The sequence below is a fragment of the Labeo rohita genome, chromosome 17 (genome assembly GCF_022985175.1).
Source record: "Labeo rohita strain BAU-BD-2019 chromosome 17, IGBB_LRoh.1.0, whole genome shotgun sequence".
NCBI classification, from domain to species: Eukaryota; Metazoa; Chordata; class Actinopteri; order Cypriniformes; family Cyprinidae; genus Labeo; species Labeo rohita.
In genome coordinates, this window is record NC_066885.1 from 28,210,387 (window position 1) to 28,227,755 (window position 17,369).

Genomic DNA, 17,369 nt, shown 5'->3' on the forward strand with positions numbered 1-17,369 from the left:
AGATTTCTGACCCTGCATAGACAGCAAAGCAACTGAACATTTTTGTATGCAAAGAAAACAAAATTAACAATTTTATTCAACAATTTTTTCTGTTCAGTGTCAGTATTCGGCACGCACTCACAAGAGTACCACAACACGTGTGGTGCGCTCTGACGTAGAACGTCCATCTCTCTTAATTGATCATCTGTATATTCTGGTTCAAATAAGTAAGGCTGAGCAAAAAATTGCAAGTCATCTTCTCTGTCAAAATCCTCAGACATGTTTACGAAGACTGTTGTAAGTACAGCATTCATCTTCCGCTGCTTGCAAACAAGGCATTATTTGCAAATAATATTGCATAGCATATAAAATACAATATATAAAATTACGTGAAAATTTTGATGATTTACAAAACAGGTTTCCTGTGAGTGTACTGCAGTTGAATTCAATATTATGTGCCACGTCGTGTTGCTTAGCAACTATAAACAGCCTACAGTTATGAAATAAACAGCTTACAGTCTAGCCAACCCTACTTCTGGAGAGCCTCCTTCCTGTAGAGCTCATTTACAATCCTGATATAAAACACCTGCCTGCAATACTGAACTCTCATAAGGTTTTAAAGAAAGCAGTCTTGAACACCTTGGTTAGTTAGTTCATTTGTGTAAAAATATGGTTAAATGAGCATGGACGTAATGTTGATGTAATATTGATGTTTCTTACATTATTGATTTATATAGTCATGTGTTATTTGTTTTTGTTTCTTGTGTTTGCAGTGTTTGGTGTCTGTGGGCTTGGACTCTAAAAACACAATCTGTGTGTGGGACTGGAGGCAGGGAAAAGTTCTGGCAGCTGCTCCTGGTCATACAGACCGGGTAAGAGCTCAAACACACGCACATCATTAGAAACAGTAGACACGCAGTGTAATGTTTCTTTTGTTGTCTCATTATCTAGTGGACTTTCTTCAGTCCTTTAGTTTCAGTCAGGATACACTGAGTAACTCTGTATGTTTTTACAATCACATTACCAATACAAAACAGACAGTCATAAGCATGTTAGAAAGGAAGTGCTTAGATTCAGGGAGTCTGGGAATGCACTGAAATTTCATTTTTACGTAAATTAACACCGGTACTAGTGATGGTACGTCCTTGGGGCCAAAACACACATTTGCACACACTTTCCTTTTTCATTTTCTTTCCTATTTCTCTGGCTCTGTAACACACACACATCCACACACACAGATAGTTCAAACGTATTAAACAGTATTTCATTATAAAATTACAGAAGTAATTTCTGCATAATCTCCTGAGGACTTGTTTTCTCTGACTACTCAACCGACCTCTGGTTGTCTTGCATGTGTGTTGTAACTAAGATTGTCTTGCTGCCTTAAGCTCTTCTCAGAATGATCACAATTACAGTACGAAGCAGGCTCACATGAACACTTGCACAAACTAGGTTTTCTTTGATCCATGATATTCTGAGTTAGGGGCGTGTAATTACAAAAACAGGGCCTAAAATTTAGCTTGGGAATAATAAATTACATACACACTACTGTTTACAATTTGGAGGTTGGTACGTTTTTTTTTACGGTTTTGTTTTACTGTTTTGAAAGATATCTCTCATGCTAAACAAGGCATTTTTTGACTGATAATACTGTAAAAATAGTAATACTGTGAAATTTAATTACAATTTAAAGTGACTGCTTTCTATTTTAATTTATTTAAAATGTATTCCTGTGATGGCAAAGCTAAATTTTCAGCATCATCAGTCTTCAGTCTCACATGATCCTTCAGACATCATTATAATATGCTGACCTGATGCTCAAGAAACATTTCTGATCATTGTCAGTGTTAAAAACAATTATGTTGCATAATAGTAACCAGGATTATTTGATGACTAGAAAGTTCAAAAACAGCATTCGTTTAAAAAAAAGAAATCTTTTGTAACATTATAAATGTTTTGCTGTCGTTTCTGATTAATTTAATGCATACTTTCTGAATAAAAGTATTAATTTCTTTAAAAAATCGTACTGACTTCGACATTTTGAACAGTAATGTGTATAGATTTTGTTATACCTCATTTGCACTGTATTTTAGTGCACTAGTTGTAAACAGACTTCCTGTCTTTGGGAAATGAAAAAGAGAGAAATGGTCCAACACGTCCTTTTAATTCCAATCATGATGAGGAAATTACGATATTGGAAAGGGCTTGGCATATGCTTCACTGAGTTCTGAAATTGGCTACTAATTTAATACATTATACTGTACTTTTCTGTTCTATAAAGATATTCGACATATCGTGGGACCTGTATCAACAAAGCAAGCTAGTGAGCTGTGGAGTCAAACATATCAAGGTACTGCCTTTTCTCTTTTTGTATTCAATTTTCCTATTCCTATTTTCTCTTTGGCTTTAGATGGGTTTGTATTGAAATACATACTTGAAATCTTCTACTTGTGAAAGTCAGTGTAAATTGCTGTTTGCAGTCCATTGTAGTTACGTTATTTATTCCAGAGTAAATTAAATGAAATATGCACACCAGAATGAAGACCGAGTTCACCAAAACATTTGTGAGGAATGAATTTGGAATGAATCTTAGTGAACATTATGCAATAGTCTTCGTTTTAGAGGAAGAGTAAGTTATCACATTTTGATTAAAGATTAAACATTTTTCTTTGGAGTAATTTGCTCCAGTGAATTATTTATAATACAACCATGAACAAGTATTAAGATTCATGTTAGCTTTAATTTCTCAGAAGCTATTTAATATTAAACACATCGTTTGCCATTTACTATCACTTAATCAAAGCCTAGTGAGAAATCGCAGAAACCAAATCAGCTCTGTCAGAAACTGGGGCAAACAATGAGTCATTGAAATGTACCTCTTCTTCCCCTCTTCATTTCTGCAGCCTCAGTTCTGGGAAAAACTTGAGCATCCCTTCAGAAGTGTTTGCTGAAGAAGGGGATTAGCACTAGCTCAAAAACACTTTTCCACTTCAGCTGGATGAAAGAAATTTTGGGATTCCCCTTCAGCTACCTTTAAATTGTTGAAGTACAGGGCTGGTCTTTACTGTGAGATGGTTCAAATGGGTTCAAAGAGAGTCCCACTGCTGTGAAGTCACATTGCAAAAGCTCCTTTCCAAAAAAAGACCTTGCTGTCTGCCACCTGCATACGTGCCTTCTAAAGAAAAGCTCATACATACAGCATTTTGCAGCAGCAAAGCGATCATTTTTTATAAAAAAAGTCATTTTTTATAAAATTTCCAGCAGTACAAACAATGGTGACCATTGTGGGCATGTCAAATGGTGCAACAAATTTGCAAAACATTCATGCAAGTAATCAGTGACACAGTATTAGGGAAAGCATTGGAAATGACATAATCTTTGTCTTGCGTTGTGCTGTAGTCAAGTGCAGGTGAGATGGAGAAGTTAAAAAACAAAATTCATAGTGGTCAGTATTTGAAAAAGGTACACACTAAATGAAAGCTTTACTAACGGAACAATTCTTAACATTAAAGCGTTAGTTGAGACAAAAATTTTGCCATCATTTATTTATTCTCGTGTCGTTCCAAACCAATATGACTTTTATTCACCTACGAAAGACAAATGAAGATATTTTTAGTATTCTCATGTAAATTCTGTCTTTCCGTAGAAAGTCCACACAACCAAAATTTTCAAGCTTCAGAAAACGTACTGTAAAAGTAATAGATATGAATCAAGTGGTTTAAGTCTTTAAGAGACACAATCGATTTAATTGAACCATTTATTCAAATATAAACATTGATTAATGCACATACAAATAACTCATCAACCCTAGTAAAATTATGCATTTATTTTATATTAAGTATAGTTCAAGTCTATTAACATATCACTCGAGACTTACTGATATAAAAATTGTAATTAAACTTGGGAAATTTAGTTACATTAAAACATTTAAAAAATATATGATTTTTTTGACCCTTTAACTGTCACTCCCATTTTTAAACACAGACATAAAAATGCACTATCGAGACTTAAATTTTTATAAATCATGCATGAAAATGTTTTGTGATTTGATTTTGATGTACATTTTCCATGGTAATACAATGTCTGATTTTAAAATGCCTTTCAAAGGGTGAATTTTGAGCTTTTAAGTTCTGAACTGATATATAATTTCTTAAAAAGCAATAAAAGGTCACATCTTTTGTGACATAGGTCAGAACTTTTTTTAAGTTGCACTCTTTTTCTACATAATTTGCAACACAAAAATAAGGTAAAATATCTATTTAAGAGTCTTAGACCTTTTCGACGATGTATAGTTTGTCATGATTTAGATTAGAATTTATTTGTGACAGTTAAAGGGTTAATTACTTTTTTTAATTACATTTTTTTTTAAAAATGGAGTACTACTATTTCTTAGTATTAAGCCTAAAATATGTTTTAATGTCACTAGGACTAGTATTAGGATTGTATGATCTTTAAAAAATATCGGTCTTTAAATCAAAATATCTAAAGTGTACACAACAGCCCTATTGCCAGGTGGTCACCCTAATTTGCGGGGAGGGTGGGACGTTCACTTTCAATGCTATCAGGCTAAAGTTAGCGTTTTCCAAGATCTCCTATTGCACCTTTAAGTATATCTTTAGTTGGATTTCAGCACTACTTCTGCACTATGAAAGTGCAATAAGTACAAAACTAGTTGTCCAAACTTAGCAGACTACACCAGTTTAGTATAGTAAAGGTACAATTGCAGGGTATTTTTATTAAGTGCATTATATTTAAATACATGTATTTGTAGTATACTTTTTTATTATTTTAAAAACATTTTAGTATATTTATTTTTCACTAGGGAAATATGGTAAACAGATGTGCTTGCATGACAGAAGACAACATTTATGGTGTCTTCATGAACTTTCTTGAATCTTTTTGATGCAGTGCATTCTGGAATTGCTTTTACGAGAATTTGACTGTAATTTTTATAATTTCCTCATTAAACAAGTCAACTATTGCACAATACACATTCCTCATGTAAAATCTAGTGTTTTCTCCATGATTAGAGCCTCTTTTTCTCTCATCAGTTACCATTAAGCTTTGGCTTTAGGTTCCTGTCATGAAGTAATCCACAATCCTCATGGGCTATACCTTTTAATCTTTATTTCAGTCTCGCTCTGTTTCTCTTTATTTCTCTCTCACTACTGTTTCCTCAAATCACTGTGCATCCCCTATATCTCTTGCTGTGTCAGTATTTTTCTCTTACTATATCCTCCATTCTCTCATAAAAGCCCACTCTTCATGTAGTTAGGACGGTGTAGCAGTTGTCCCACATAATTCCTGAGTCTTTCCCCCCTCAACCATGTGACATCTGCTCCCCGGGCCCGTGCTCACTCAGCGATTATGCACTCAATGCATGCCAGAGATTTAGCTCACTGTAATCCCCCCTTTTCTCTCTCTTTGAGAGAGCCCCAGAGAAACTGAAAATCTCGGCTGCCAGATCAAAGCCACATTTTGTGTGGTTCTTAAATTTTTTTAAGGCCTGCTGAAGATGGTGCTTCCTTTAAACTGGACTCTTCATGTTACATACATGAGCATATTAATTGAAATGAAACCTCATAAGTGACTGATTTGGAACGCTCTACCAGCACTGACGCACATGGTGCTCTATGTGAGATCAGGCATGAACAGATCTGAACACACCTAAAAATAAATGTTCGACTTCAAACAAGATTCAGGTAATAAAACAGTTATAAAATAATGAAGTTAAATTAAAGGGGTCATATGATGTTGCTAAAAAACATTATTTTGTGTATTTGGTGTAGTTCAATTTGTTTAGGTTCAAAAAACACATTTTCATACTGTAGATTATTGTTGCTCCTCTCTGTCCCGCCTTTCTGAAACGCGTACATTTTTACAAAGCTGATCATTCTGAAAAGCGACGTGTGCTCTGATTAGCCAGCTATCCAGTGCATTGTGATTGGCCGAATACCTCAAGCATGTGACGGAAATGTTACTCCCCTTTTCATGTTGTGATGCCGTGTCCCGGCGTGGCGAGACAAAAACAATAAAACAATAAAAAAATACATTATAATATAGGCATTTGTTGCATCCCATGAGGACATAATTACTGATTATAATGACTCATACTGTCTTTTTGCGTGTTGTCACGTCACGTAAACACAAGGCTGGACGATATGGGCAAAATTTTTTTTTCCGTATCAGTCGATGTCGATAATTATCATGATAAATGTCAATTTTTTATTTCTTTTAAGTTTAAAGTCAGATTTTTGCTCCAAAGTGAAAGTTGTAGAAACCAGACCATTAATTTTCCTTAACAAAATAAATATCTAAAAATTAATTTCTGCATGTTCTAATGAGTTATATTGTTTCAAATCAAGAAACAGGTTTGGGTTGTCTGATAATGATAATAATAATAATAAAAAATCATTTTTGTCTCTTAGAAATGCACATTTGATAGTATTTTGAGGATGCAGAGGTAAATTTTTTGTTCACTATCAATCAGTAACATCTATACAAATTGTAGCAACCTCAGTTTTATATGATTAAATTTATTCTGACCCAGCTTTTTTTTTAATTAAGCGTTGGTCTCCCATAATAGCAAGCATACATTTTAAATCATGATAAACACAGTTAAACACAGTTAAAACCACACATAATGGTACCTCAATACGATGGAAAAAATATGTAAACTACATGGTTTTATAGGTAGCCTATTTGTATGAAAAATGGTAGTCTAAAAACATTCAGTATAAATGCACACATGCTATAGCTTAATCACAAATACATACATACTGTAATTATATACCATTACTCCTGTAGTAAAATTCAATGTAAATATCCCACATACCATGGTGCAGTGAGTGTTACTACAGTAAATTCATGGTAAATGATGGCGATGTGTAGATTGAAAAGCCTTTTGACTGTCTTGTTGCACACAGCTTTAAACTAGTTTGAATCACAGAGTCACTTGTGTTCATGGCTGAATTCAAGTGTTTTTCACACTGGATCTCACAGTGCTGTTTAGTGCTCGCGTGACGGAGCCGTTTACATGTCGCGTCTTTTGCGCGCTCAAGTTCGTTATTTCAAATGTAGGCACGTGGCAGCTGCACTCATAGTGCATGGAGCGGCAGTTTGGTCCGAGTGGATAAGCAGTCCGTATGGCGCGATTCAAAAATTATATAGTGATAATTATCCTTATCGAATTATTGCCCATCCCTACGTAAACATAAACACCATGTCTGCATTTGTGATCGTGCAAATGACAAACAGCAAGCCTTACACTACACTGCTCAAAACTCGAGTTTGAATAGCCAGTAGCAAATTCTTTAAATATGAAAACGTACTTACAGGCTGTGAGTCAGAAGCGTCAGACTGTCCTTGCAAAGTTGGAACTTTATAGTATTCACAGCGAGCATTGTAGGATACTCTCGCAGGTTCAGGAAACAGTCCTTCATAAAATATGCTGCACACACTTGAATATTTGCGTTGTACTGTTCTGGAACAGTGTTGTAAATATAACTTAACCACCGATTTCTAGTTGTGTACTCATATGGAAGGCCAAACGCTTTCGCAACGAAACATACAGCGTCTCCACATCATGGCAGCTTCTGCAACAATACTACAGCCGGAATCAAAGTTAGGCCTTTTTTCATTGCATATACATTTGGGCGGTATTATGCAAGTCTTCCCACACAATGACATAGACATGTTGGGTTTGTTTGAATGAGTTTTATGAAGGCGTGGCTGAGTCTTAACTTTTATAAAGAATATTTCTTTGGGTTTGAGACTTTAGTCTTTGCAACTTTACAGATCATATATATGCACGAATAGCTTGTAACACTCCAAAGACAAAGGAAAACATGAAATCGCATCATATGACCCCTTTAAGCTATGACAAAAAAAAGATCTTAAAAATATGTTTGGTACAGAGATGTGAATGTCAGAAATGAGTGATACAGCTGTCTAGCACTGGTCTTGGAGGAAAAATAAGTAGAAATACAGCTGCAAGCAGTGATGACGGGCCCAAGCCAATAGTGCAACCGCCACCTCGATGGCATCAGGAAAACAGTGCACAGCAGGCAAAGTGCATTTACAGTATGTAGACTTAAGGTACTAATATGCACATTTAAGATACTAATATGCTCCCTTTGGGGTAAATAAGGTACAAAGGTGTAGCTTTTAAAAGGGTACTGGACCAGTGATTTTGTACCTTTTTTTGTGTACATTAAACATAAAATAACTGTGGGTGCTGATTGCTCTGTGTTGAAGCACTGTGGGTATCCCAAGAAAGAATCCTGACTCGTGGACCTTCAATCCGGTCCTGCCCTCTCTCTCTTTCCCACATCACTTCCTGTCACTACACTGTCCTATCCAAATAAAGGCAAAAAAATGCCAAAAACTGATCTTTAAAATAATAATAATAAAAAACATTTAAAAATAATCTATAATAATCTGATGGCACAATGGGGCATACTAATATTTGAACTGTTTATTTTTGCAAAATACCTACTACTACTACTACTACAGTGTGTACTGTTCAGTATTCAATAAATGTTGTATTCCATTCCAACAATAGCCATTGCATCTGCTTGTGTGCGAGCTTTTGACAAATTTCCTAAAGTTTTTGTCCGAATGCTCCAGGCTGTTCTTAATCAACTTAACTGCATACGAGTCTCATGATGAGCCTGTGCGTTTTGACTGGAGCAAACTGAGGCAGTCTGCTCAAAGAATCCCACTCACTGCCTCCCACCACACACAGCATAATCACAGCTTCACCCACAGGGCCCAACAAAACCACCATATTTACAACACGGCCATCACAACAGTGGTTTAGAAATCAGATATGTGACAGAAGCCGCACACCACACAATTAGATGTAACTAGATTAAGGTGTAGTGGGCCACCCTGGACTAATTATCCTTTTCCTTCTTGCAGTATGCTAATTATAGCTGTCTTGGTGACTTTAAGGCTGTTTGATTAGTCTAGATGTGCTGGATTCGGGGTGGCTTGCATGCACGAGCAGGAGGCGGCTGTCCCCGTAGAGCGGGAAGACGGGGGGAGGACGTGCCTCAGGATGAAGGCAGTCTGCCTCTAATGGAGTCTTGGCAGATGAATAGCACTGACTCATTTTGATTATATTAAAGCTTTACTAGAGCACAGACCTGCAGAAACACAGGAGCCTGTGATTCACCGTGCCTCTGTATCGCCCTGACGTAATGCAGCCTGGCTGTCTGGAACCGCACCGTCTGCGCCAGTGCAAGGTTGCTAATGGGCCAGCGACTGCTTTTTCATCTTTTCATTCTCTTTCAGCCAGCTTTTTGCCAGATGCCCTGTCTTTCATGCAAAAATCCTGCTAAATTTAGAGTTTAAAAAAAAAGGCAGCTGTGATTACCAGAAATTCACTATAAAAAATGTAATTCACTATAACAAAAGTTTTTGTTATTGGCATTTTAGTGTGTTTTTGTGCTATTTCAGTTTTTAACCATATTTGTGTTTTATAAAAGCCTGTAAACAACAAAAAGTAATTGCGGCTTTTTATCTCACATTTCTGATTTTTTTTTCTCACAATTTCAAGTTTACATCTCATAATTCTGAGGGAAAAAGTGTTAACTGTGAGTTTATATAACGCAACTCTGACAAAAAAGTCAAAATTGCAAAATTTGAGAAAAAAGTCAGAATGCATGATTAAACTCCCAATTCTGTATTATAAAGTCAGAATTGCAAGATAAAAACACAATTTTAAGAAATAAATTCAGAACGGCGAGACTTAAACTTTTTCAGATTTGCAAGTTTATGTATTTTGACTTTATAACATAAAAAAGTCATAACTGTGAGATAAAAAAGTTAGCATTGTAAGTTTATGTCTTGCAATTTAGAATTTATTTCTCAGAATGTCGTGTTTCTGTCTCACATTTCTGACTTTGTAATAGAATTGTTCCAACTTTTTTCTTGCAATTGCAAGAATATCTTGAAATCTTTTTTTCCCCTCAAATTGGACTTTATAATTTGCAACTGCAGGATAATATGTATAAAAAAGTCAGAATTGTGAAATATAAATGCACAATAGTGAGAAAAAATAATTGCACATTTAAGTCTTGCAAATTATTAATTTATTTCTCAGAAATTCGTGTTTGTTTCTCGTGTTTTATCTTCAATTTTGACTTTATGACAAGGAATTGTTTATATAATGCAATTCTGACTTTTTTCTTAGGATTGCGAGTTTAGGATTCTCGACTTCTTTATAAGTTTATATCTCAAAATACTTTACAAAATGCAATCTTTTTTTCCTCAAAATTTGACAATGTGCAATTGCGAGTTTATAGTATATCTTGATGATACGTTTTTGTTTTGCAGTTTTGAATGTATTTCTCAGAATTTCATGTTTCTGTCTCGCATTTCTGACTTTATAACAGAACTGTGAGTTTAGATCACACAATTCTGACTTTATAACTTTAGTTTATTTCTTACAGTTCTCAGAAGGAATTCTGACTCTATCAAAAATCTTTTTTTCCCTCAAAATTGGACTTTATAATGTTTAATTGCGAGTTTATATCTCACAATTCTGGGGAAAAAAAAGTCAGAATTGTGAGATATAAACTCACAGTAGCAAGAAAAGAATTGTAAGTTTTTATCACACAATTATGAGTTTATAACTCAATTAAAAGTTATGTCTAGCAGTTCTGAGAAAGAAATCAGAATTATGAGATATAAAGTCACAGATATAAAGAAAAAAGTCACAGTTACCTTGTTATGTTTTTATTCAGTGGCTGAAACAGGCTTTAATAGTTATTCAGTATTACATTGAAAGTTAATATATTTCAGACATATTAAATTGCAACTTTGTCATTACAAATGTAGAATTACTAATATATTTAAATACATTACATACCACTTTCATATAAATTACATTTAAATTACAATATAAATTACAATTACAGGTGCATATAGTTTAGCATAAATTCTAAAGAAATTAAATTTTGGCAGTACACTTTAACTATATTTAAAAGACAATAGATGTAATTATTAAAGTACTTATAAAGTTGTACTTAAGTCCAACTGTATGTGGTCCTAAAAAGTACTCTAAAAGCTAATTGCTTTCAATATGAATTTAAAATGTAATACATTTGCATTAACAGGAGATTAGGTGACTGAAAACATTAAATTCAGTTCGCACTTAAGTACATTCAGTCGAAGAGTATTATTTGCATAATAAGCAATATTAAAAGTATACTTTTTTTTTGTTTTGTTTTTTTACAAGGGTTAAAAAATGACTATATTCTATGTAGTCATACATACAGAGGCAAGGCAAGGCAGTTTTATTTCTGAAGCACATTTATAAACAGCGACTGCTGACCAAAGTGCTGTACAATAAAAACATAACTTCACAAAAACATATACAGACAACATTAAGTAATCAAAGAATTAAACAAAATTAAAAATAAAACATCCCCAACAGTCCAATGCGATAAAATAAAATAAGATAAATAAAATAGAAACAAATTAAAAAGCTAAAGAATAAAGACAGGTCTTAAGGTGAGATTTGAAACTTCCAATATCTGGAGACAGCATAATATGGTAAGTCATTCCACAATCTAGGGGCGGCAATCGAAAAGGCACAATCTCCTTTTAATTTCAGACGAGATCAAAGAGAGCATCATGCTATTAGAAAACCGTAATGTTCTAGCGCAGTTTCTAGGAAGATGGAGATCTGTAATATGTTCAGGAGCTTGAACTGTGTAATCCCTTGTAAACGAACAGTAGCACCTTAAATTTGATGTGATATTCAACTGGCAACCAGTGTAAAGAAGCAAGAATCAGTGAAACAGTTCCAGTAAGGAACCTGCCAGTGGCATTCTGTACCAGTTGCAGATGAGATATAGATTATTTAAACACACCAAGATACAATAAATTACAATAGTCGAGCCTAGAAGTGACAAGCGCATGAATCACAGTCTCCAAGGCCTTTGCCGATAAAAATGATTTCAACTTCACGATAAGTAAAGAATGCTTAATTATAGGGGTGTGACAAGACACTTATCCCACGAGATGAGACGAGACACAAGACTGGGTTCCTGAGAACGAGACGAGACGAGACGAGATTTTTAAACTCTTCTTAAGAAATCCTCAATGATGACATACATAGGGAAAATAGTCTTTTGTTCAACTGAAAAAGACCAAAATGCAAAAAATGTAGGTGCATTTTGAACTTTATGAACTTAAACTTTCATTTTAATGAATTATATGCAGTAACAAACAACATTTAAACAAGAGCTTCACGACTCTGGATAATTTGAGATTCCCAGTCGTTTTTAATAAATTGGAGACCATGATTCTCTCACGATCCTGGAGAAAAAAGATTAGAAAACTAGACAAAATAACGTAATTTACTAGTGGTTCTGACAAATTGTTCATTGCTTAAGCCTTTTAAAAACATACATTCATTTAAACAAAATAATAATAATAATAAAAAAAACATTCAATGAAGGAGACAGTGTCTCACTTCATTAAGATTTGTTTAACTATTGAAATCTCTGGAATGAATGATTCAATGACATGTTTTAAACGGGCAGTTGTCGCCTCCTCCTGGCGGAAGAGGATAAGCGTTCCTATACATACAAGTGTTAAGATACTTTAGTTTTGATCGCTACTGTAGACAATAAGTGTTTATACCCAAACTATAAACTTTTACCCCAGTACTTCTATTATTTAAATGTCTGTAACACAGAAATAATAATTATAATGTTGTTGAAAAGACTGTTTGTGTTGCTCTTTCTGTGTTCACATTTACTCCGACCCTCTGATTCATTAACATGGGCAGCGACAAAACCTGCTTCTCACACTCCACTGACACTCGTGATGTGAAACAGTCCTAATAGACATAGATAACTCGTTGTCATTTAGGAATAAGATCACGTGGGTGTTTGAATGGAGATCTCGATATTTTAAGGATTAATCGTGCAGCTCTAACATAAACACTGCAAAATGTTTTGGGAGTATATCGTCACGAGATCTCGCGAGATACAAAATGAGATTTAAAATGTAATTCCACATATGTCATTTAAAATGTAATATTTGAAAGTTAATGCAAACATGACAGAGATTAAAGACCTACTCTTTTATATGTCACAATATTACATTTAATTTAAAATGAAGGAACTTTGTTATATAGGTTTGAAACATCACGACTTAATAAATAATGACAGAATTTTCTGTCTTGGCTGAATTATTCATAACGAGTTTGCAGAACCTAAAAAAATAATTAATATCAAATGTTATCACATTCAGAACATACAGTTCAGAAATCTATTTCTGATCGTCTTTGACAGATCAGGTTTTCTTACAGGAGGCTGCTGAGGATGAGGTTGAGGTCACGCACAGAGCTGACCCTGCCATTCTCTCAAACAGGAGCGTGTGACCTCATGAAATAGAGCTCCGAGGTGTCAAACACACACAAACACACACACACACACACACACACAGATAGCTTAATCAGAGTCAATGAGGCAATTATTATGCGCTGGCTGTGGGAGCTTTCCGGGTTTGTTCTGAACTAAGATTGTGCCTGTGCATTTTAATGATGTGTTTAACGAGTGTTAGCATTAGTATGTTTGCGAGCTTGCGTGTGTAAGCATTCTCAACGATCGCAGGGAAATTTATCGAGCTTGTGAACAGAAGCGCACCTTTATGTATGCTGCTGTGCTTTCCCAATATTAAGCTGTCACACAATTTATTCTGTAAGGCCTTTCAATAGGCTATTTGCTGCAATAAATTTAGCAGGAAACAGCAATTGTCAGCTATATAGATCTTTACATGATATATTACCATCTGGTCACTGAAATCTATAATAAATCAAAGAACCATAAGGTGAATCATGTTTAAAACAAATTATAGGCATCAGCAAGTATTACCAAAGGCCAGATTTAATTAACAGGGCAAATTAGCACTTTCATAAAATAAAAAATTAGAGTGGAAAGTTTTATTATTGATCTAATGACAATGCACAAATTAAAGAACATCACTAATGTTTCACTGCTTGTTTTTAGTAAATTCTGCTGACAATAGTTTTTTTCTGGACCGGTGCAAGCTGTTAGTAGATTTGGCCCCATTTATGTTTATAAAACTTACACATTGTTGATTCATGAATGACTCTCCTTTGCCCTCAGTTTTGGAGTCTTTGTGGAAACGCTCTGACCCCTAAGCGTGGCGTGTTTGGGAAGACTGGAGACCTGCAGACTATCCTCTGTCTGGCCTGTGCGAGAGACGAGATCACATATTCAGGTGCCTTGAACGGAGACATCTATGTCTGGAAGGGAATCAATTTAATCCGGACGGTTCAAGGGGCTCATGGGGTAAGTGAGGGAATGTTTTCCACAGCGTCAACAGAATGACCTCTGTCCTGAGTCACAGATATCTGCTTACAGTGATTTAGAAATTGAGTTTGATCAATATACATTTTTTGCATTTTTTATTTTATTTGATTCAACATAGCATTTATTACACATAAACATTTAGGCTGCAACAGCCTAACATAAACTATGGAACATGAAAGAAGATAATTTGAGAAACTTCTCAGTATTTTTTGTTCATATAATTAAGTCTCGGTAACCAAAACAGCTTTGTTACCAACAGTCTTCAAAATACCTTCTTTCATGTTCCACAAAAGTGGAAGTGTTTAAATGGCCGATTCATTCAGGATTCATTCAGTAAATGTCTCTCTTTATGAACAGGCCTGTAAATCATTGATTGACACGATTCATTTAAAACACGTATTCATTCAGAAACTAAACACTGCTTTGTTGCTCGGAGACGTGCAGCAATTATGCTTTGGGTTCAAAGGTAATTTGTTTTTTGCAAAATGCTTAAATGTGATATTATACAACAGTTCAGTACAAAATCAGCACTTGTGTCATATTGCTCTTGCTGCCTGTGTGATATTGTGTGATATGTGATATAAATATGAGACAAAACACGTACAGGGGCATTTTTTTGCACCAATAACTTTAAAATGTAGGGCATTAGTGCATTAGTGGGGTTGTTGCCCTGCATCATGTTTGTCAACAGTCAGCTGTATGAAATATAAGATGACGTACATGTCTGGGGGGGCGAGGCCAGTGCGTTAACTTAATTACTGTAACTGATTACGTTAACACGTTGAACTGACAGCCCTAAATATAATATAATATAATATAAAATAAAATAAAATAAAATAATATAATATAATACTGTATTAATTAAAAAATAATACAGTATTACATTACAAATACTATTTTAATGGTTATTTTTTCAATCACGTTATTCAGGTAATATTGAATGAAACATCACAACAAATATATATATTTTAATCATATATAATTATATTTTTTAATAAAAATATTCACAACATGTAACATTTATTTAAATAATAAAAATAATTGAGTAATAATAGTTTCCCCCTGTAATTTTACTTGAAAATAAAATAAAAACCTCTTTGTATAATATAATATAATATAATATATGGTATTGTTTATGGAAAAACATGTATGTGTGTATGTATGTATATATATATATGTATGTATATGTATATGTATATGTATATGTATATATATATACATACATACATATATTGAAAAAATCAAATTAACATTGCAAATTTATATTACATTTTTAGCACCTTTCCCATATATATATTTTTTTCTGTTCTTCTTCCTCATTGACATTGTTGATGTGTAAATGTAGCCAGTTGCAGGTTTCGGTTTCTGACGTCAGAAATGACATTAAGGATTGTGTATTAATTTTAATAGAAGTTGTTTTCTTTGTTGATTATACTAGTTAAGGTATGTTAATATAGTGCAATATATTTACATTTAGTCATTTAGCAGATGCTTTTATCCAAAGCGACTTACAAATGAAGACAATGGAAGCAATCAAAATCAATAAAAGAGCAATGATATGCAAGTGCTATGACACGTCTCAATTAGTCTAACGCAGTACACATAGCAAGTTAAAAAAAAAAAAAAAAAAAAACAATTATATAATAAATAAAAAGAAAACATATAGACTAGAAAAAGAGTTGGAAAACGAATATAGTGCAAGTCTTAAAGAGTCAAGCTTTTATTTTAAAGAATATAATTAAATTTAAAATTAAATTGCTTAATTTCCAAACAGTAAGGAGAGGTTGTTTTTTTTTTTATTGATGATATGAACCCTTTAAGATCTGCAAATCTTTTTCAGCTTTCTTTGACCCTTAGCACTTAGTTTCTTCTTAGTTTCTTTGACCCTTAGCACTGCAGTGAAAGTTTGAGACTTTAGATTCTCAAATTTTTTTTAGTTGTCAGAGACATTCAGCCTCTCAGAGCCTCTCTCTCTCTCTCTGTGTATGTGTGTGTAGTCTGGTATTTTCAGCATGAATGCGTGTGAAGAAGGCTTTGCCACGGGAGGCAGGGATGGGTGCATCCGGTTATGGGACCTGAACTTCAAACCCATCACCGTCATTGACCTCAGGGAAACAGACCAGGGATATAAGGGTGAGTCAGAGCCTCTACAAACTCCCAGCATTACTCTACACTGACATTTATTTTGTTTATTCTATTAAGTTGCCACTTATCTTTTGTTGTTAAATACTCAGGATCCCACAATGCTGAAGTCCTTTGTCTCTAACGCAGCTGTATCTCTTTTCTTCTTTTACTTTCCTTTCCTCTGACTCATCAGTAGCTAGAGGTGAAAATTCAAGAGGTGCGTTGTAGTGGTCAGTGTTCTTTATGCAGGCTGTCCGCCCTGTGTTATATCCATAGCTCTTACCCCTGTTTGTCACCGATCCCAGATGTCTATATGTATTATCAAGCACCCAAGCACCCTCTCCATCCTTGACGGTCTACAGTGTACATCCTTCAGTATGTTTCAGGATCATGTCTGTTTACTTCCACATTTACCTTCATTTGCTTACGAAGTGTTTATGTGATGGATCTGTGCAGGCCTGTCAGTGCGTAGCGTGTGCTGGAGAGGGGATCACATTCTGGTGGGCACACAGGACAGTGAGATTTTCGAGGTGGTGGTGCACGATCGCACCAAGCCCTTCCTTATCATGCAGGGTCACTGTGAGGGCGAGCTGTGGGCCCTGGCGGTTCATCCGACCAAACCTCTCGCCATGACCGGCAGCGACGACCGCTCTGTTCGGTAAGAGACGAAAACTAGCTAATGCCACATGTGAATCACTCAGAATGACAAAGATCTGTTTAATGGCTCAGTTGTTTTTCTAATATAGAAAATGGATTGAATGGAGAACAAACTGAGAACCCTTTTAAAAAACATACTTTAAAAACAGCACTTTTTACTAAAATACTATAATTTAGAAAAATACACTTAAGTGCTAACTGTTAATTGCAATTGAATTAAAATGTAATATAGTTTAAATTAATATTAAATGC

General features: G+C 34.6%; 1 protein-coding gene across 4 annotated transcripts in view; it reads left to right on the forward strand.

Annotated features, from left to right (window-relative positions):
• Window positions 1-17,369, forward strand: part of eml5 (EMAP like 5) — a 128,942-nt gene that overhangs the window by 46,371 nt on the left and 65,202 nt on the right. For 3 of the 4 annotated variants that reach the window (XM_051133784.1, XM_051133787.1, XM_051133786.1), the window contains exons 3-8: window positions 753-851; window positions 2,261-2,329; window positions 14,130-14,315; window positions 16,334-16,469; window positions 16,654-16,677; window positions 16,917-17,118. In XM_051133784.1, coding sequence (XP_050989741.1) covers window positions 753-851; window positions 2,261-2,329; window positions 14,130-14,315; window positions 16,334-16,469; window positions 16,654-16,677; window positions 16,917-17,118 — 716 coding nt within the window. The remainder of the gene's footprint in view (window positions 1-752; window positions 852-2,260; window positions 2,330-14,129; window positions 14,316-16,333; window positions 16,470-16,653; window positions 16,678-16,916; window positions 17,119-17,369) is intronic. The other variant, XM_051133785.1, reaches the window with a different exon arrangement.